The sequence below is a fragment of the Meles meles genome, chromosome 1 (genome assembly GCF_922984935.1).
Source record: "Meles meles chromosome 1, mMelMel3.1 paternal haplotype, whole genome shotgun sequence".
NCBI lineage: Eukaryota > Metazoa > Chordata > Mammalia > Carnivora > Mustelidae > Meles > Meles meles.
The window spans coordinates 65,264,938-65,287,673 of NC_060066.1; the positions used below are offsets into that span (position 1 = coordinate 65,264,938).

At 37.1% G+C, this 22,736-nt stretch overlaps 1 protein-coding gene across 4 annotated transcripts in view; it reads right to left on the reverse strand.

Moving 5' to 3' along the window:
* Window positions 1-22,736, reverse strand: part of PREX2 (phosphatidylinositol-3,4,5-trisphosphate dependent Rac exchange factor 2) — a 331,391-nt gene that overhangs the window by 143,492 nt on the left and 165,163 nt on the right. For all 4 annotated transcript variants that reach the window (XM_045979892.1, XM_045979882.1, XM_045979874.1 and 1 more), the window contains 6 exons: window positions 21,627-21,775; window positions 16,222-16,307; window positions 7,688-7,824; window positions 4,727-4,844; window positions 2,452-2,636; window positions 83-244 (listed from right to left, as the gene is read on the reverse strand). In XM_045979892.1, the coding sequence (XP_045835848.1) occupies window positions 83-244; window positions 2,452-2,636; window positions 4,727-4,844; window positions 7,688-7,824; window positions 16,222-16,307; window positions 21,627-21,775 (837 nt within the window). The remainder of the gene's footprint in view (window positions 1-82; window positions 245-2,451; window positions 2,637-4,726; window positions 4,845-7,687; window positions 7,825-16,221; window positions 16,308-21,626; window positions 21,776-22,736) is intronic.

Sequence of the window (22,736 nt, forward strand, 5' to 3'; positions counted from 1 at the left end):
AAATATCAAGAATTGGATTAAACTGGACATTTAAATAATTTAAACAATAATTCCATGCAAAGTATATATATAAACCTCTTACCTTTTTATAACTGGATATTCTCTGACATATGTGCTCAATTTTTTCACTACAAATCGCACTGAATTTACTCTGAAGGTCAGTAGGAATCACTTCATTTAGAGAGTTAAGGCTGGTACAGTTTTGTACAAAATGATCATCACTTTTAGCCAGGGCTTCAAGAATCTGGAGTAACACACACGCACACGGAACAAGAAAAGAAAACCTTCAAAATTAGCCAAATAAAATTTTTACAATTCTAGAACGCAGGATGACACTATGTGGCACACTTCCCTGACTGCTTGGGATTTCTATGTTCAGTAACACCATCCCAGTGAAGTGATGGGCTTGTGTGTTTGGCCTCTCATTCTTTGCCTTCCGCCAGCTGTTAAAGGTTGCCTGAAGAAAGTGAGTGGACTTCAAAGACTCCCTGCTGGATAAGTCAGTATGCTCTGATGTGGTAACACACTGCCTGTATTTTAGTCAGAGTTACTCAGAACTTTTTTTTTTTTTTTTCTCAGTTTGGTAGTAGAACAACAAACATGAAGGAAAACCAACAGAATGGCATCCTTACTTTCTACTGAGAGGCCAGTACAGAGAATGCATATAACGAATGTTTGCTGATGAAATGAATAAATAATAAATTGTTCGGCTAAAGTAAAACCAATGATAGTTAAGGGGTCTGAACTCCATCTGATAAAAGCATCCTTATGATTTATTCAATTAATAAATCCCTTTGGCTATTTTTTTTAAAGATTTTATTTACTTATTTGACAGATAGAGTTCACAAGTAGGGAGAAAGGCAGGCATAGAGAGAGAGAGAGGAGGAAACAGGCTCCCCGCCAAGCAGAGAGCCCGATGCGGGGCTCGATCCCAGGACCCTGGGATCATAACCTGAGCCGAAGGCAGAGGCTTTAATCCACTGAGCCACCCAGGTGCCCCCCTTTGGCTATTTGAATCAATTGTAAGACAGCACTTGCGTGTGTTTGTGTGTGTGCATACTACTGATCGCTGAGAATTTCCAATGAGTTGAGTTAATTAGTGTCATACTGATGACTGTTCAAAGATTGCAAGGACCGGTTACACCCTTACCTGACATTTTTATAATATTGGATGAGGGATACAATATATAGATGCTATGTTTACTTGAGCTCCCTCACCACCTCTACTCCTCTGACTTACAGAATATAAAGTGTAAGCTTTTTGTTTAATCGCTTCTCTAGATAGTAGAGTTTGCTTTATCATTAGCCATGTGATCTTGGTTAAATTTCTAATTTCTTTTATTTTCTTTTCTTCATGTGTAAAATAGAAATATTTGCAAGACTTATACAGTTCTCATACATAAAACAACCCATGTAACTTTGAAAATTTGAAATAGCTAGAAAAAGGAGATAAAACGATGCTAATAACCTGGTGCCACACTTTTACATAGATTGCCTTAGTAATGTAATAATAAGTGGTTGCATTTTGAAAACACAGATTCTATATCAAAAGATATATAGTGGTAGGACATCATCAGAATAACGGAATTTTTTTTGAGGTTGACTTTCAGAATATAAAACAAAAACATAAAAGAATTTTTGAAATAATGCATAGTCTATCTCAACTACTCATATACGAAACAATGGTTAACATGAAAAAATAAAAGTAGGGAAGCTATATGTCATATTTTTTACTTGTAATACCTGAATCCTCACCAAGTGATAGAAAAGCAGATGAAATACTAGAGCTTAGGCCTGGGGAGGGTCTAATAGGAGCTTTACTGATTTACTTAGTGGAAGGGTCATGAAAAGCAAGCACAGGGTCACCTCTCACTTACAACATTTTATCCATTTGATGAAAACTCCCTTCCTCCCTCTCTATCTTGGTTTAGTCTGAAGACTAAGGATGATATCCTTCCCAGCTAAGAATTACATGAATGTCTGAGGGTCTATTCATAAATGGATCTCTACGCCTTGTGAAATTTTATGAAATAAACATGAGACTTGCAGAATTTGAAGTTTCTTATAATACATTTCAAGACTTCAAATACTTTTCAGAGGATTATCTACATTTAAAAAAGCACCACCTGTCACAAAAACCATCTGAAAGGTATTCATGATACTGAATCAACAGATGTAGCAAACTTAACTAAATGCAGAGAAGCCTTTGCCAAATCAACTAACATTTGCCCGGGCAAGAGTCCCATCTAACATCACACTGTACTCCAAAAGAGATCAATAAAAAGGAAGGTTGTACGCATACCGAGTAATGAGGGAAAAAAAGGAAAGAAAGTTGAATGAGCTGACAGCTGAAGCACATACAGCTATTTGCACATTTTAAAGTGGAGGTGGGGGTGGTGTCAGGGACTTTATTTAGAACAAAATCCCTTGTTTTCCCGGGATCACTCATACCTTGGCAGTGAGGCTGAAGAAACCTTTGGGCTCAATCATCTTTTCTACCACGTTGCACTTTATCCCAGCTGTGCTGTCGTACTCATACACGACCCCATATTCCAGGTGCACATTATCCACTGTCAGACTCACGTGCTCCTTCTTCCCATCGATGATGGCCATGGTGTTAAACTTGTCAATTACCTCTGGAACAAAGACACTATGAACTCAGCAAATTCTAGTCTCTTCAAAGAATTTGAGTCTCTCTGAATAATTTTTAAAGATTTCTTTAAAGTATGGCTATATCTGATGTCTCGTTAACATTTTTTAAAAACAAGAACACTTAAAAAAAAATATGTTTGAGAGATCCAGATCTCACCACTCTAACATGACTAGTCTTTGCACATCCATTTTGATCTATGGACCATATGTATGCCTATTTATACCATTATAAACATTATACAAACAATTTTTTTTTATTAGAACCACACATGACTTAAAGTCAAGGCTCCTAAAATTGCCTCAAACATCGAATGACTATTTGTTCAATGCAGAAAAAAATATAAAGCCATTCTGAAGTAGCAGAAAGGAGATCCAATAATAATTTATTTTCAGCAGACAGGATGCATGAATTTTCCCCAGACAGCATCTTCTGCAGATAACTCACTGAGAAAATGTCATTGTTTGCTATAATAACGTTTTCATCTGGACTGTCTTCCTATTGGTTTTTGGCCAATGGTCAGTCTGCTGGCATAAAAACACCTAAAATGTGAAGCAAGAAAACCCCCTGAGAAACCTAACAGCAAATATTAAATTAGCAAAGATAGAATATTAGTTAACTAAAAACAATTAAGTCCCAGAATGGCAGACACAGCAAATATAACATAGGAAAAAGCAGAATAATGGTTTATTTTAAAATAATTGAGTCCCAGAATAGCTAGAAATAAATTATCAGAGTATCTCATCAACCTTTTCACTGTGGCACTAATGACGATAAGCAAAAAGAGCTAACTCTAAATGAGGAATAAAGCCTCAAGACAAGGTCCTCAGATTTGTCCTAGTTTAAATAATTAAGAAAGTTGGTATGTCAGAACAACCTTGGTGCTCCAGTATGGTTGAAATATTTCTAATATCGCCCATGATCTTAGTGGCTCCTACCCAGTGGCCTTGTAGGAGTGGAGGGAACACAGCTTTTGCTGAGTGCCCCGCCCTTATGATCAGTGTGTATTGGGGATTGTCTGGAAGAACCTAGTAGTACAAGAAAGATGTCCACATAGTAATGTGAATGGAAAGATACCAGGAAAAGGTAAGTGAAGGTTCAAGGACTTCTGTGAAAAAATGTTGAAACAATAATTCAAAGTATTTGTCCAATGCAAATATAACTTTAATTGCCTCTCTCCCTTTACTCTTGAGGAAGAGGCCACTAATACAGCAATCTGCTGGTTGCTTCACGGAGGAAACAGAAATGGTATGAGTCCTCTCTCTTTCTCTCATTTTTACATTGTCTCTTGTACTACAATTAATGTTAGAATACAGTAAAAGTTACTTTAATCAAGAAAGTATTTTCAAAGGGACTATAGACTTTCTAAACTCAGGCTTCAAATTTTAGTGTACACACAGATCAGCTCTTGTTAAAATGGAGATTCTGTTTCAATAGGTCTGGGCAGGGGCTGAGATTCTGCATCTCTCCAGGGGATACTGCAGCTGCTGGTCTGTGAACCACATTGGATTAGGAAAGTCTACACAGCATTTAAACTCAAAACAAGGAAGCACATTATAACTTGGGTTTGAATCCTCATTCTACCATTTACTGACTTAGGCAAATCCCTTAAGCTAATAAGCCTTAATTTCTTCTTCCATAAAATAAGGATGATGACAGGGGCGCCTGGGTGGCTGAGTGGGTTAAGCTGCTGCCTTCAGCTCAGGTCATGATCTCGGGGTCCTGGGATCGAGTCCCGCATCGGGCTCTCTGCTCAGCGTGCTTCCCTTCCTCTCTCTCTGTCTGCCTCTCTTGTGATTTCTCTCTGTCAAATAAATAAATAAAATCTTAAAAAAAAATAAATAAGGATGATGACAATAACACTTTGGAGAGATTTCCTTTTTTGATGAGTTTTTACAACAATGGCATGTTAGTGACTAGCTATGATTACATATGTATTTGACATAACATCTATTTGGTGATAATGATTTAAGAAAGTGGCTTAAACATAGAAGATATTCAATACTTGGGATGAGATACAGGCACACTGAAAAAGAATACTACTATGACAAATGAGGAGAAAAAGAAGGAACCCACCTTCTACTTTGCAGTCAAAAGCATCCCCTACTTCATCTCCAGGAGGTTTGGAGTTAGACTTTTGAAGGTCTTCTTGAGCACTCTCAATGCTATTATACACCCATTGTATGGAATCTTGCTGGAATGAAGAGGGGGAAAGAAACCTCAGAGGTATTAGTGCTTTTAAAAATGTATATCCATTTCACAAACCCGCTTTAGGAGAGTTGATAATCTTATTTATTCTTCTAGTTTATTTAAAGATAATAAAATTTGAAAGAGAAAGAAAATCAACATCAGAAACTAATAAAAAGTCAACAGCAAGTATATTATTTAGCAAATTGAATTTTTTTAGGCTTGAAATTTTATCTTCCAAAGATGTTTCTAAATAGGCTGCATTTCCCAAGTGTCTTACTTAAATGCCTCAAGTATATCTTAAATTATAAATTACATTTTTTTTTTTTTTTTTTTTTTTTTTTTTTCCCCCTTTTATTAATTTTTTCAGCGTAACAGTATTCATTCTTTTTGCACAACACCCAGTGCTCCATGCAAAACGTGCCCTCCCCATCACCCACCACCTGTTCCCCCAACCTCCCACCCCTGACCCTTCAAAACCCTCAGGTTGTTTTTCAGAGTCCCTAAATTACATTTTTAAATAAATAAATGCCAGATGGACAGTTTTCTGAAGAATCAATCATGTATCACTACACAAACCACTTAAATGCTCTCCTGACACATATATTTAATACAGTTAATGCTTTTTTGAAGCAAACCAGTAAGAAAATTGGAAGAACATCTTTCATTTCATTGGGTTCCCAAGTGATGTAACTTTTTTAATCCTTCCATATCATTAATCATCCTATATTTTAATTAAAATAGCAATTGCATGTTCATCTAAATAAATGAGAAAGAGGAAGTGGCCACCAAGCAAATGCTTTCAGGTCTGCATTATTTAAAGTTTATACCTTTCCTAGGTCAGATGATGAAACTGAATTGCACTACTTAAGTGTGATATCATTTACATCATCCATTTTTCTCTTGTACTAACTTCAGAGTTGTGTTTCATTACTATATTGCCAACCATCATTAAAATTCTAGTTAACATTGATCATTCAAATACCCCTTGGTAACCTGTTGTGACCCCTAAGGAACCACATGCTCTGGTATCCACACCTCTGTGTAGCTCCTTCTCACACTGAGCCAAGGTTTGGTCAGGGGATCTGATTTTTCCAAAGGGATATTAGCAAGCGTGGTTTAAATAGAGTTGATTGCTTTATCCCCTCTTCAAAGACAGACCCCATGCAGAAAAGACAACTCCCTAGACTGGGAAGGGAGGCCATGCGGAGGAGCTCTGGAGTGAGAGAACACAAGCGGGGAGATGCAGAGCCCAGACATTCCCAGCAAAACTTTGCCCATCAGCACCTTCATAGGAATCAACACTCAATCGATCTGCAGATGCAGAATCAAGGGAAATAATCAACCATTGTTGTTTTAAGGCCCGTAAGTTTTGGGACAGTCTGTTTTGTGGCAAGGGATACATGATGGAGCAGGTGACTTGCCTAGTGAATTTTTCTAATTATTGCTTTTCTTTAAAAAAAAAAAAAAAGATTTTTTTTTATTTGGGGAGTAATTTATCAGTTGCCTATAACACCCAAATAAAAATCTTTATAAGTGTTTTTAAGATTTTATTTATTCATTTGAGAGAGAGGCAGAGAGAAAGAGAGAATAGATGGTGGCAGGACTGGGGGTGGGGGAGGCAGAAGGAGAAGTAGACTCCCTGCTGATCAGGGAGCCTGATGGAGGACTCAATCTCAAGACCCTGCAATTCTGACCTGAGCCAAAGGCAGGTGCTTAACTGACTGAGCCACCAGGCACCCCTATTTATTCCTTTTCTTAATCATTTCACTAACCACCTCCTCTTAAGAAGGTAGTCAAGGAAAATGAAAAGGAATGTAACTCAAATCACTTTGGTCACTTATCAAAATTCCGATTGAAGGGGAAAGGTTTGATAATTTCAAAAGTGTCTTTTTAAAAAATTCATTCAATAAATATTTATTAAACCATTATCAATCATACTCTGGTTTCTCTTCAGATTGCATAAATCTTTCGCCTTTTACCATTATCAACCAGAATAACTATGAGTCTATGCATGAATTCCAATTTGCTTTGCTACTTTGACCTTATTAATAAGCAAAATTGATGAGCTATTTTCTTGTAGGTTCAGTATTTTATAGGATGTCAGTCCTGGCCTATGAGAAAATAACCACTCCACTCCTCTCTCTGGTTTGGACATAAAGTCATATTCTCAAATCCAGAAGAGTACTTGGCTATGCATGAAGGAAAAAATACAAGGCCTCTCCTCTAAAGTTCCTTTTACATTTAGTTGATTAATTTGAGAGAATTTTCTCTTATAGCCCAATATGCACTTGTACCTCATGGGATAAGCTTTGCTTATAAATTAGCATTCTAATTTCATTTTTCTACAACACTTGAAATTTAATCAGAGGATAATGCTTAGAATTTTAAGTAATGATAAGTACATTTTGGTATTTTCTTTTAAGAGCTAAATCCAGTTAAATAAATATATCCAAAACTCAATCACAGACCCTATAAAAACCCACACAGATGTACAGTGACCATTATATATTCTAAAGCATTCGCAAGGGTCAAGAAACAATTCAAACCTTTGGATTTCAATTTGATAAACAGTTAGGTCTTTGAAAACTCCTATCACAATGCAAATGAAAATACCCCAGAGCACTTTTAAAATGATGATTAATACTGTTAACAATAAGATATAATCATTTAAGCATAATTGATTACAAATAATTATGCAGATAGAACAATCAAGAGATTTACAATGCTGTGCTTAAATGTGAACCTAAAGGTGGAAAACACAGACATCTCTGGCACTATCTTGTGTTGACCTCTCAGCTTTCTATGCAAGTTTGCAATGAGATCCGGGTACACTGCAGGGCAATTTACCTTCATTGGTCTTCTGTATTTCCTGCAGGCTGTAACGTGTGCAATAACACTGGCATGGGTCTCTTTGCTGACATTGATTCCATTTACTTTGATAATACACTGTCCAGGGTGAAGACCAGCTGCTGCAGCGACAGTTCCTTCAAATACAAATGAGAAAATTGCCAAAAATTTGAGGAATGAGATTCCTTTTTATCACATAGGCAACAAGGAAAGCAATTTTAAAATATAATAAAGATCTAGCTAGTAAGTTCTTGATAAATTTGGTTTTGATAACAATGCCCTCTCAATATTTTTCTACTTTTCATCTGGCCTTTCAAACTGTGATTAACAGAATATTCTCCAATCTCTCTAAGAATGAATTTGAAGGGATATTGTAAAGTGACCTTTATAATGCTAATCAGTTATTTTTCCTCTCAACTGTCTAGTCAGTCTTAATTTTCTACATACGTATACGTAATGGCAAAATGGAAAGCCAGAAATGCATGCCTTATTTATCTTTCTTTAGTCTATGAAATATATAAATATTAAAATAGTATTCACTTTCATTTGTTTTTCTTAGTAACTGTTATTGCAAGGACATTTTTGAAATTTACAATAGCTTGTAAATTTCAGTCTTCTTTTTAATTTATTTTTTAAAGTACAATTAACATACAGCATTATATTAGTTTCATGTGTACAATATAATGATTCATCAATTCTATAATCACTTTCATTTTTTAAAATGCAAACAGAAGAAATTCTTAAGAAAAAAAATCAAGTCAATTAGCAACTACAAGTAGATAGGATTTGCTAAGTAAAATAAGCATTCAGGATATCCACAAAGGGTCAGAAACTACAGAATTGGTGGAGAATAAAATGAATCAGATGACAGCAACTGTCCATCATTCATTTGCACAGATATAGGCTTAAAGTGAAATGTTCACTTGAAGTGAAAATAAAGTGAAATAAGATATAGACACTTTTAAGTGAAATATCCAGTGAGTTAAGATCTTCAGAAACTTTCAAGTCATTATTATTTGATATTCTGAGCAAGTCAACATTTATATAACACCATTAATAAATACAATGAATATAATTAATATGTGATTATAAAACTTATGTTAGAAGAGTCTTCTTTTGTAAGCAATTTCTCTCATGAAAGAATTATTAAATATCTTAGAGAACATAATTTACATTCAAGAAGACAATATATATATGTTTTTTCTCATTAAAATTCACTCCCAGAAATTCCAAGGGGTTTTTCTGGATTGAAGTAGGTCTTAGAGGGAAATTGGACATTCCCCATAGAAAGAATAGCCTGAAAAAAGGCACTGAGTCAAGAAATAACCTGGACATTTGGGAGCACGTGAGCAGTTGGTGAGAGCTTAAAATGGGAGTGGTGGGTGAAGACCCTGGAGAGCCAAGCAGACCAGGTTGTGAAGTCCTTGCCTTCTCCATATGAAGTCCTAAGACCTTAACCTTACTATATATGCATGAGGAAAGGCACTGAAGAATTTTAAGCACAAGTGAGATGACCCTCCCCAGACCCCCAAACAGGGAATGGATCATTTGAGTTTAAGTCAAAAATCAAAATCTATAAGGAACTTAGCAAACTCAACACCCAAAGAACAAACAATCCAATCAAGAAATGGGCAGAGGACATGAACAGACATTTCTGCAAAGAAGACATCCAGATGGCCAACAGACACATGAAAAAGTGCTCCACGTCACTCGGCATCAGGGAAATACAAATCAAAACCACAATGAGATATCACCTCACACCAGTCAGAATGGCTAAAATTAACAAGTCAGGAAATGACAGATGCTGGAGAGGATGTGGAGAAAGGGGAACCCTCCTCCACTGTTGGTGGGAATGCAAGCTGGTCCAACCACTCTGGAAAACAGCATGGAGGTTCCTCAAAATGTTGAAAATAGAACTACCCTATGACCCAGCAATTGCACTACTGGGTATTTACCCTAAAGATACAAACATAGTGATCCGAAGGGGCACGTGTACCCGAATGTTTATAGCAGCAATGTCTACAATAGCCAGACTATGGAAAGAACCTAGATGTCCATCAACAGATGAATGGATCAAGAAGATGTGGTATATATACACAATGGAATACTATGCAGCCATCAAAAGAAATGAAATCTTGCCATTTGCGACAACGTGGATGGAACTAGAGCGTATCATGCTTAGTGAAATAAGTCAATCGGAGAAAGACAACTATCATATGATCTCCCTGATATGAGGACATGGAGAAGCAACATGGGGGGGTAGGGGGATAGGAGAAGAATAAATGAAACAAGATGGGATTGGGAGGGAGACAAACCATAAATGACTCTTAATCTCACAAAACAAACTGGGGGTTGCTGGGGGGAGGTGGGATTGGGAGAGGGGGAGCGGGCTATGGACATTGGGGAGGGGAGGCGAACCATAAGAGACTATGGACTCTGAAAAACAACCTGAGGGTTTTGAAGGGTCAGGGGTGGGAGGTTGGGGGAACAGGTGGTGGGTGATGGGGAGGGCACGTTTTGCATGGAGCACTGGGTGTTGTGCAAAAAGAATGAATACTGTTACGCTGAAAAAATTAATAAAAAGGGAAAAAAAATCTTAACACTAAAAAAAAAAATCACAACACGCATCTACTGCAATCAAGATCGAGTATTTGACATTTGATGACAGAGTTTGTGAAGAGGCTACGGTCCCCAGGATGACACCTCTACCTTTGGACTCGGTGGCTGAGTAGATAGTCATTCAAATAAAGAGAATAAAAGGCAAAGCAAGTTCAGAGAATGGATGGGAAGTTCAGTTAGAGAGAATGCTGAGGTCTGAGGTGGAGAGAGAGATTTAAACATCTCCAGCAAGAGAATCAATAAGATTTCTTACAGAGAACAAGATGCCAGAGAAGAAAAAAGGGAGCCAACAATAGATGAAGGGAGCTGCCAGAGGACAGGTAGGAGAAATATCTGAAAAGCATCATCTCAAAATCAAAAGATGAACGTTTTCTGCAAACAGGAAGAGTCAGTTTAATCAAATGCCACAGAAAGTTCGAATTAATACAGATGTTTTCAATGTCCATAGTATTTTTCAGTCAAGGCTATGATAACTCTTGTAAGACAAACTTTGGAGACATGGGTGGGGAGAAATGGGGACGGATGTCTATAGCACTGTCCTAAAACTCAAACAGGAAGAGAAAAAGGGCAGCTGAAAATACAGACAGCATTTCAGGAAGTTTGGTCATGACAAAATAAAAGTTATTAGAGCACTATTCTAAAGCTGAGCTTATCAATCTTGGATGTGCATACAGATCATCTGAGGATCTCATTAAAATGTATATTCTGGCTCAGTACGTCCTGGGTGGGTCCTAAGATTCTGCTTTTCTAACCCATCCCAGGCAATGCCAATGCCTTGTGGATCTAAATGGGTAAAGAAGGAAAAGGGACAAGTTCTGTGTTGCTGTTCTAGTTTAAGATCATTTTGTTTCTTTGTTTAGTTTAGTGGGAAAGAACTGAGCATGCTCACAGCCTGTACTAAAATAATCCAAGAAAAAAAGGCTGAAATTTTGGAAGGGAATACCGGACAGCATGACACTCCAGAGAAGGCATAAGATCTAGAACACTTATTGAGAAATTCACCTTGAACTCAAAAAAAATTAAAAAAAAAAAAAAAAAAACTTCCTCTAGGGTGGGAGGAAGCTGGTGATGGTCATAGAGCCAGCAAAAGGTGTGGGTGTACAGAAAAAGGTGTGGGGCTCTGAGGGTTTTATACTTAGGACCCTGAATTTGTCTGTGGGGTGAAAAAGGAAGTTCATCTTGGGAGACAGGAGGGAATTATGAGGAAAGAAAGAGGGAGGTGATGAGAGACATGAAAAGATTGCTGAATAGTAAGACAGGCCCAGTAAAAGACGGCAAACTGGGATAATGCTAATTCCACATCCATGATAGTTTTTTTCCCACTCAGGAGAAAAAGCAAATAGGATGATTAAGTTCATCCAAGGCTAAAGAGGTGATTTAGTGCACCTGAAGAATAATGACAAGAGGACCCTAGTGATGCTAGCAAGAATGACTGAGGTGACCTGCCATGGGATAAGGCTGGCTAAAGAAGGGGGGCTTGAGGGAGAAAAGGAGAAGGATCCAGAGCCTGCAAGTCCCAAATGAATTAAAAACAAAACAAAACAAAATAAAATAAAAAACAAGCTGAGAATACCAAAGTGATGAGATTGCAATAAAAAATTGGCATATTGGAATTTTAGATTCCAAAGGTAAAATTTCAGTTATAGATATACTCTAGTATGTGGACATGGGAAGGGACTGAAGAAGAAAAAGGGAAATAAGTTTTTCCTTCTTAGAGCAAAATTACAGTGCAAAAAGAAACCACTGAATAGTATCTTTCCCTTCAATATGCATCTAAAAGGAGAAGCACATAAGCATTTTTTTTACTCTTCAGAAGCAAAGAGCATAGGAACCAGATTTGGGCCTACCCTACAACTACTTTCCAAAGAAAGAATCCGATTCTTTAAATGACACTGTAATAAGGACAGAGGCACATTGTGATTCAATCAGATTTTCAGTTATTTTATAGTACTGATAATGTGACTTACTCTTTTTTGTTCAGTGAAAATGAAGATCTTGGAAGTACCGACTATCCCCTTTGAGTATTAAATACATCCCATTTCAGTTATATAATAAGTTGTTGGAAATGTTTTAAATGTCTATTAGTCTATATGTTTTAAACACCTGAGTGAAAAGACAAGTTTTTGAAATAAGATTCATTTTTGTCATATATACACTAACGAAGGCAATTTTATAATCTAATAAAGGTCTAGCTTATATGTTCTTGATAAATTTGATTCTGATAGCAATGCCCTCTCCAAATTTTCCAGACTAATATTTGGGTGATCATATGAAGATACTTTACATTTTATGTTTCTTGGTAATGAAAAGCACTTATGTCTCTGGTTAAGATAAACACACGGCTTCTTTGCTTATAATGACATTTCTTTCTATAGCAGCAAGTTATACACTATGTGGGCTCTAAAAGTCATTTCCTTAAATCATTACTAGTGTTAGTATACTACAAAATTTAAAATACATATAAAAAGAGATATCAATGGTTTATTTACCTATCAAACAAAAAAAGAATAAAATATAAACATGTTATTATTTAATATAAAATGCATTTTTATGGTTTAGGAAATGTTATTTATAGAAACACCTGAAGTAATCTTAGAGCAACAGGTTATAAAACACACAGATCATTCTTAAACCTGAAAACTTACATCTTTGAGTTATTGACAAAAATATAGCTATTTGCCGCCAGAGAAAAATACAAATAGACAACCTTAAAATCCTTATACCCTTTGCCTAAAGTGAAACATGCAGAAAAGTGAGATTGGCAGGCATCATTCCTTCATCAGTTATTTTTTTTAAGTTTTATTTTATTTCATTTTTTTCAGTGTTCCAAAATTCATTGTTTATGCACCACATCCAGTGCTCCATGCAATACATGCTCTCCATAATACCCACCACCAGGCTCACCCAACCCCCGAACCCCCTCCCCTCCAAAACCCTCAGTTTGTTTCTCAGAGTCCACAGTCTCTCATGGTTTGTCTCCCCCTCCGATTTCCCCCAACTCACTTCTCCTCTCCATCCCCCAATGTCCTCTGTGTTATTCCTTATAATCCACAAGTAAGCATAACCATATGATAATTGACTCTCTCTGCTTGACTTATTTCACTCAGCATAATTTCTTCCAGTCCCATCCATATTGGTACAAAAGTTGGGTCTTCATGCTTTCTGATGGAGGCATAATACTCCATTGTATATATGGACCGTATTTTCTTTATTGATTTGTCCTTTGAAGGCCATCTTTGTTCTTTCCATATTCGGCAACTGTGGCCATTGCTGCCATGAACATTGGGGTAGAGATGGCCCTTCTTTTCACTACATCTGTATCTTTGGGGGAAATACCCCAGTAGTGCAATTGCAGGGTCATGGGGTAGCTCTATGTTTAATTTTTTGAGGAATCTCCACACTGTTTTCCAAAGTGGCTGCACCAACTTGCATTCCCACCAACAGTGTAAGAGGGTTCCCCTTTCTCCACATCCTCTGCAACACATGTTGTTTACTGTCCTGTTGATTTTGGCCATTCTAACTGGTGTAAAGTGTCAATGTGGTTTTGATTTGAATCTCCCTAATGGCCAATGATGATGAACATTTTTTCTTATGTCTGTTAGCCATTTGTATGTCTTCTTTGGAGAAGTGTCTGTTCATGTCTTCTGCCCATTTTTTGACATGCTTTTTTGCATGTCTTGAGTTTGAGGAGTTCTTTATAGATCTTGGATATCAGCCCTTTGTCTGTAGTATCATTTGCAAGTATCTTCTCCCATTCCGTGGGTTGCCTCTTTGTTTTGTTGACTGTTTCCTCTGCTGTGCAGAAGCTTTTGACCTTAATGAAGTCCTAAAAGTTCATTTTCGCTTTTGTTTCCTTTGCCTTTGGAGACATATCTTGAAAGAAGTTGCTGCGGCCGATGTCGAAGAGGTTACTGCCTATGTTCTCCTCTAGGATTTTGAGAGATTCCAGCCTCATGTTGAGGTCTTTCACCCATTTTGAGTTTATCTTTGTGTATGGTATAAAGGAATGGTTGAATTTTATTCTTTTACACATAGCTGCCCAATTTTCCCAGCACCATTTATTGAAGAGACTGTCTTTTTTCCACTGTATATTTTTTTCCTGCTTTGTCGAAGATTATTTGACCAAGACTTGAGGATCCATATCTGGGCTCTCTATTCTGTTCCACTGGTCTATGTGTCTGTTTTTGTGTCAGTACCATGATGTCTTGGTGATCACAGCTTTGTAGTCAAGCTTGAAATCAGGTAACGTGATGCCCCCAATTTTGTTTTTCTTTTTCAACATTTCCTTAGCAATTCGGGTCTCTTCTGGTTCCATACAAATTTTACGATTGTTTGTTGCAGCTCTTTGAAAAGTGAAATTTTGATCAGGATTGGCATTGAAAGTATAGATGGCTCTAGGAAGTATAGACATTTTAACAATGTTTATTCTTCCAATCCATGAGCATGGAATGCTCTTCCATCTTTTTGTGTCTTCTTCAATTTCTTTCATGAATGTTCTGTAGTTCCTTGAGTACAGATCATTTACCTCTTTGGTTAGCTTTATTCCCAGGTGTCTTATGGTTCTTGGTGCTATAGTAAATGGAATCAATTCTCTAATTTCCCTTTCTATATTTTTATGGGATGCAAGAGTGGTTCAACATTAGTAAATCAATCAATGTGATAGAATAATCAATAAGAGAAGAGAGAAGAATCACATGGTCCTCGCAATTGATGCAGAAAAAGCATTTGACAAGACACAGCATCCGTTCCTGATTAAAATGATTCAAAGTATAGGGATAGAGGGAACATTCCTCAACTTCATAAAATCTATCTATGAAAAACCCACAGTGAATATCATCCTCAATGGGGAAAAGCTGACAGCCTTCCCTTTGAGATCAGGAACACGACAAGGATGTCCACTCTCGCCGCTGCTGTTCAACATAGTACTAGAAATCCTAGCAACAGCAGACAACAAAAGAAATAAAAGGTGTTCAAATTGGCAAAGAAGAAGTCAAACTCCTCTTCGCAGATGACATAATACTTTATATGGAGAACCCAAAAGTCTCCACCCCCAAACTACTAGAACTCATACAGCAATTCAGTAATGTGGCAGGATACAAAATCAATGTACAGAAATCAGTTGCTTTCTTATACTCTTGTCAGTTTTTTAAAATTTCTTATTTAAATTCAACTTAATTAACATATAGTGTATTATTTGTTTCAGAGGTAGAAGTTAGTAACTCATCAGTTGCGTATAATGTCCATTTCTCATTACATCATGTGCCCTCCTAGTGCCCGTCACCCACTTACCCCATTTCCCCACTCACCTCCTATAGCTCCAGTAACCCTCGATTTTTTTTCCTTAGAGTTAAGAGTCTCTTATGGTTTGTCTTCCTGTTTTCATCCTATTTTATTTTTCCTTCCCTTCTCCTATGTTCATCTGTTCTGTTTCTTAAATTCCACATGAGTGAAATTATATGGTATTTATCTTTCTCTGACTGACTTATTTTGTTTAGCATAATACGCTCTAGTTCCATTCATGTCATCAGTTTTTAACAGTGATATATATGCCTTACAATTTTTAAGAGTTTTTATTTTTTTAAAAGATTTTATTTATTTATCTGAGAGAATGAGTGGGGGGCGGGGAGGTCAGAGGGAGAAGCAGACTCCCCTGCTTAAGCAGGGAGCCCAATGCAGGACTCGATTCTGGGACTCCAGGATCAGGATCTGAGCCAAAGGTAGTTGCTTAATCAACTGAGCCACCAGGCGCCCCATGAGTATTTTTAGGAATGTACTGCCATTGAGCCAATAAAGTAAAAATACTTCTGAGAAAACACATGACAACATGACCATGCACATTTTGAACATATTCTTATTCAGCAGGCAATATCCAAATATGCTGAAAAGCTGTTTGCCATGCAGGATGAATTCCTCACCTCTTCCTACTGCGTGGACAACCGATGGGCCATATCCTCGTATCTGGAATCCAAGTCCCTCAGCTGAATCTGGGATTTTCACTGTCCTAAAATCAGTCAGAAAATAGGGTAAGATGAGGTTAAAATGCCACAGTTGGTTAATACAATAGTGTCCACTTTTATTCATTCTTTTAATAAATATGTGTGGAGAGTCTACTGTATAAAAGACACTGACTGGGCTAGAAACAGGAGACAAATAGGGTGCATGCCCTTACATAGGCACCCAGTAGACCTGCATGACAGACTTTCTCAATGGAGCACGGCTAGTGCATGGTATATGCTGAATAAGGTACAGGCTCCAGGATCAGGAAAAACTAGCTTTGAATCCTCATTTAGTCACTTGATAGTTGAATAACTTTCATGAACTCCTTAACTTCTCTGAGCTTGACTTTCTACAAAAAGTTAAAACTTAACTTTGCAGGGTGTCAGTAGAGATTAAAAAAGGAATCTTTGGTCAACTGCCCTACATCATGCTATAAATTATGTAAGCACTTAAATAAAATGGAAGCTTCTCTCCTTAGTTGATTTTTTAAAATTAATTTATTTATGTTAAAGAGAGTGAGAAAAAGTGTGAGTGCGTGAGCAGGGAGGGAGAAGGAGAAAAGCCTCAAGCAGACTCCCTGCTGAGCTTGGAGCCAGACTCAGACTCAGTGCTCCATCTCACAACCTGAGTTTATGACCTAAGCCAAAATCAAGAGCTGGCCACTTAACAGACTGAGACACTCAGGCACGCAACTCCTTAATTTACTGTTGCAAAGAAGACAGCGCACTGTAAAATTTCTTTGTGAAACTAATAAAAGTAACATAGAGTTAATATATCCTAGCTGTTGATGATGTTGGGAACTTCATCAAAGAACAACAACAAAAAGCCAGTAATAAAGAACAGATCTGTCAAACACTACACCAAAATAATTTAAGAATGTGATTAACTGCAGTATTTATTCAGTGAAATTTTGAAAGAATAATACATCAAGGGGTGCCTGGGTGGCTCAGTCATTAAACATCTGCTTTTGGCTCAGGTCATGATCCTAAGGTCCTGGAATCAAGTCCTTTGTCGGGCTCCCCGCTCAGCAGGAATCTTGCTTCTCCTTCTCAGTCCCCCTGCTTGTGTTCCCTCTCTTGCTGTATCTCTCTCTGTCAAATAAATAAATAAAATATTTTTTTGACCTGCTCCGTTTCCGACCTGGGCCGGTTCACCCCTCCTTAGGCAACCTGGTGGTCCCCCGCTCCCAGGAGGTCACCATATTGATGCCGAACTTAGTGCGGACACCCGATCGGCATAGCGCACTATAGCCCAGAACTCCTGGGCTCAAGCGATCCTCCTGCCTCAGCCTCCCGAGTAGCTGGGACTACAGGTGCGCGCCACCGCGCCCGGCAATAAAATATTTTTTTAAAAAAGAAAGAAAAGAATACTACATCAAAAGGGAAAACCTGAATAAGAAAAGAAATATTTCCAATGAAGCCATGTGGAAAAGAAACTGAAGGAAAGGAGAGCTTGTGTAAGCTGCTGCTATGACAGACCTGTTTGGCACTAGTAAGTGAGCACTCCACAGAAGGAAGCCGGAGATCAGAGAGCAACAATGAAAAGCAGAGAACATGAGATAAGGTGGAACATTATAACTATAAAAATGAGTATCATAAATTGCAGTACAGAACAAAGACAAACTAATACAATGCAATAAATTTTGATAGCCCTAGATGCCCAAGAAACAAAAGTGTTCTTCAAAAGATGATGAATTAATCATGAAGTAAATGTCAGCAGCACTTCAAGGGCACATTAGACAGAGTCTGAAGTTAGGTACAGCAACACTTACTTACAGTTTATTAAAAAAAGCTGCTAGAGAAATTTGAGCAACACTGTGCCTAGAACCCTTGAGAAAGCCCTATACGGCATTAGTGTTTGACAGCAGAGGCTGGTCCTGGAATCTGGAATATACATGAGGCAGGCGTTCCAGCATTTGGTGATTCAAATACGAATTATCTGTTTTAGGGAAACTTGAAAGCCATATTATGAATTAGGTTACACACCACAGGCTATACACTATGAAGTGATCTACATATTGGTGGAGTAGAGGTCATAGGACAAATTTATCTTTTATCCTTAATTATATACTTTTTGGTGTATAAGGGTGTATTTGTTTCCTTTGAATAGCACCTTGTTATTACTATCTATCAAAAAAAAAAAAAGATACCTAAAAACTGAAGATAACTAAGGGAAAGAAAAAGGGAATAATAAATGCATTTTCTGAGCATGAACCAAAAAAATAGAAGTAGCTCATGCTTCTATGTATTACAAATGAGAGTTCACTTTTGTTGAAATACCTTCAAGTTTTCAGGCCATGGTGAGCTGTTGTTGCTTTTGTGGATTATGAGGAATTCATAGCAGCCTCTTGGTTCTTTCTGAGCAAGGTCTTCTGTCCTTCTAATATTGCTAGGGAAGGCTGACCTTACCCTAATCTTCAAGAAGATTATTATAGATTTCTTTAAAAATTTTGTACAAACACCATGAGGTGATTTTGGTCATAATACTGGGGCCCTCTTCGTCAAATGATCTTTGGAAAACATGTTTCCCTGCTGGGACCACTATATTATCTATTAAACGAAGAATTAAAATTATACAAAAGGAACAGTCTATTTCTCATAGAATGTAAGTGCACTAAATAATCTGCTACAAAGCCTTTTGAAAAATTCTTTGATGCTATCAAGTGTAAAATACAGCTAGATTCAAAAGAAAACTTCTATTGGATGAACTTCTCATATTTCTGCTTTCCTTCTTAACCCCAGACAAGACAATACATCAAGTATAAGTGGGTACTGTAAGAAAATATGAAAGAATGATTTATAGGAATCATACATTAGAATAAGGACATAAAGGAAAGGCTATAGATTTCAAGCAAATTAAAAGTAAAAGATGAGGGGGCACCTGGGTGGCTCAGTGTGTTAAAGCATCTGCCTTCGGCTCAGGTCATGGTCTCAGGGTCCTGGGATCGAGCCCCGCATCGGGCTCTCTGCTCAGCAGGGAGCCTGCTTCCTCCTCTCTCCCTGCCTGCCTCTCTGCCTACTTGTGATCTCTGTCTATCAAATAAATAAAATCTTGGGGCACCTGGGTGGCTCAGTGGGTTAAGCCGCTGCCTTCGGCTCAGGTCATGATCTCAGGGTCCTGGGATCGAGTCCCGCATCGGGCTCTCTGCTCAGCAGCGAGCCTGCTTCCCTCTCTCTCTCTCTGCCTGCCTCTCTGTCTACTTGTGATCTCTCTCTGTCAAATAAATAAATAAAATCTTTTAAAAAAATAAATAAATAAATAATAAATAAAATCTTTAAAAAATATATTAAATATATTTAATATATTTAATATATAAAATAATATATATATAAAAATATATTAAAAAATAAAAGTAAAAGATGAAAAATGAGTACTCTATCCTCCAAACTATTTTGAAATACAATATAAAATGTTTCTGATATAATAAAGAAGCGATGAAAAATTGAAATAAGAGAATAGACAAGCATCACAGAAAACATCACTAGAACACACACTATGTGCTGAACAAGTCACTAAGTCCTTTACAAACCTGAATTTATTTAATGTTCTTAGCAGCTCCACAACACAGACACTCATCATCTCCATTTTTTTATGGATGAAGATGTTGAAGCAACACAATTAGCAAGCAAGCAGTGGAAGAAAAGCTTGAACCTGAACAGGAAATAGGGGGTTCCAGATACTGTGTGACAAACACTGCAGGAAGAGTCAGGAGACGCAGGTTCTAATGTTGCTCGTCTAGCAGTTAGTTCTTGGACTGAAGATTTGCCCCTATCTATTTAGTCTTAAAGTTGAGGACTTCAGAATGATCCAACTGTTGAAATGTCTATGATCAGTGAATCAGTAGTTGCAGGGTTAAATCAGGAGCAATGGGGCCAAAGGGAGGACGTTTTTGTTTACTAATGATTGATTTGGGCTATGACCCCCTTATTCCTTTCCAGTCTGTCCTTTTCCTTTTAAGTGTCCTCTAAGTGACCAGAGGTAGGCTTCTAGGTGAGCCTTACCCTACTTAGGGTTGGGTTAATAGGGAGTAATAGATGAACATTAGGTTTAGAGAGAAGACACTATTATGGCTACTCTCTGCCCTCTAGACCAAAGTCTTCCTAAATGAGTAATTTTAATGAGTCACACTCTTTCCCTGGTACATTTTAGCGTTGACCTTGATGACTTAATGCCGTAGAATCTAGCTCATTACATTGTATGCTTGCTTCGGCAGCACATATATTCTAGCTTATCACATTGCATTTCAACTCCTAAGTTAAAGAGTGCACCTAGTTATTGCTGAATATATATATATTAAGGCAGGGAAGAATACTATGCTATATATACTGAGAATATTTTCGCAAGAGGTTAAAATAAACCTTTTTGTTTTTAAGTGGTAACCTTCATTTACCTTAAAATGAATAAAGTTGCTTATTACAATTAAGAAATGGTAAAATTAAATTTTAAACAGCAATTTTGATATAATCATAGTACATTAAAACATTACATGAAGTACTTCACATAATTTATACTAATTTAACTTATTGGTTAAACAAATCATGGAAATGTGACACAGAAACACCAGTCCATCAATGATTTGCAGAAGAAAAGCCAATGTCTACCAAGTATATCCAAAATCTCCTATTAATTAAAAAAACAGATTATAATACATGATCCCATTTTATAAATACATGGTTGTGTAAATCTGTATCAGCACTTCAAAAAATGAGCTATCACTGAATTTCAGAAAAGTAATGGCTATTTATGGATGATATGATTATAAGAAACACATCTTCATTTAGAAAACCTATACTTTCTGAATTGGCTATAATAAACATGAGGTTTTTTCCTTAATCATAGGTAGGTAGATAACTAGGCATTTTTTTAAAAGAATTGACATATCACTAAGTACAAGCAAGCACGCAAGTGTATTTCACATAATTGTGCTCCCATTTCTTATAAGCATTTAATTATAAACATAATATATGACCAAATTATAGACCTGAAATTCTTAGAGCTGAACATGGGGAATACAGTTCCTTATTATCAAGTGTTCTACCAGTTTTCTTCACTTATAATCAGAATCAACCTAACCCAGACCAGGAAAATTCGGGCAGCAAGGAGGAAGTATTATTTCTGCTGAAACTACCTGATTTGAGGAGCAAGCATTAGCAGCATGAGCAATGTAGTTTTTTCCCATCATTGAAGACCAGTATTAGTGATTTTGGTAAGGTTTAAATGTCCCAAGCAATGAGATATTTAATTCTAGACATGTACTTAGTTAACTTTTCTATTTTACTCACCTATGTTTAATTTTTAAAATCCCACATAAAATACAACTTACTCCCTTGGCTTTGTGCTCACAAGAACTCTTAGAGGCTTTCTGCTGTTTAAGCATGATTTCAGGAAGCAATCCACTTCATTGAAAGGTCTCATAAAAACTAGGTCACCATTAATAGCAAAAATCTTTTTCCCAACTTCCATGCCAGCCATCTAAGAGAGAAATAGGAAAAAAAAAAGTCAAATTACATTTTAATAAGGAATCTATTTTTTTTTCACAGAATTAGAAGATGAAAAGACCTAGAACTTACAGATTTTTAACATTTCAAAACATCTGCAATGTGTTTTATATAATTCCACACAACAGAACTGTGGGGGATATAACACAGTTATTCTCTTTGACCTAGTTTTAAATTTGATCACCCATTTGCACTGAATTTCCCTGCCCCCCCCTTTTATGACAATTTTGTACTCCTCCTGTGGCCCTCTTTCAATTGAATCTTATAGTTCTTTTTCTTATTTCATCCTTTAAACTACAGTCAAACCCCATATTAATTTTTTTTACTGTTTTCCATTTATATCCAATTAATTCAGAGAGATTCAACCTCTCTATAGCCAACAATGATAACCAAATATGCATTGCTAACATGACACAGCATAAACGTCTCCAGGGCAGGAGAGAGGAATGGCCTGGAACCCAAGGAAAAGAGCTCCAAAAAAGCACAGATTGTCAGGGGCTGAAAAGATTGCAAAGAAGACATTATCTCTCCATACCAACCAGCCCACCATTCTTAACCAATCCCACTGCCTCCGAACTACATGCTGTTTTGGTTATCAGAGAAATGATGAAAACCTGGGAGAGGGCACTTAATCAGTGACGTAGTCAGATGAAGCTATACTCTAAGAACACCCACAGAAAATGTCTGGGAGAAACATTTCCTTCTTGCAGAAAATTACTAAAACTAGTCATTAGTTGGCCCAGCCCACTAACAAAGTATGAGCTGACCAGAGTTATTTCATTTTAAATGAATGTGCTGTACCTAAAACACTGTCTTGCATGAGTTTGTGTTTTGGTAAAAGATGAAGACCTTGGGTATTAGCAAATAGGAGGGTGGATGGAAGTTTGCTACTAACTTTAAATAGGTTCAAAGCAAAAAGTCACACTTATTCTCAC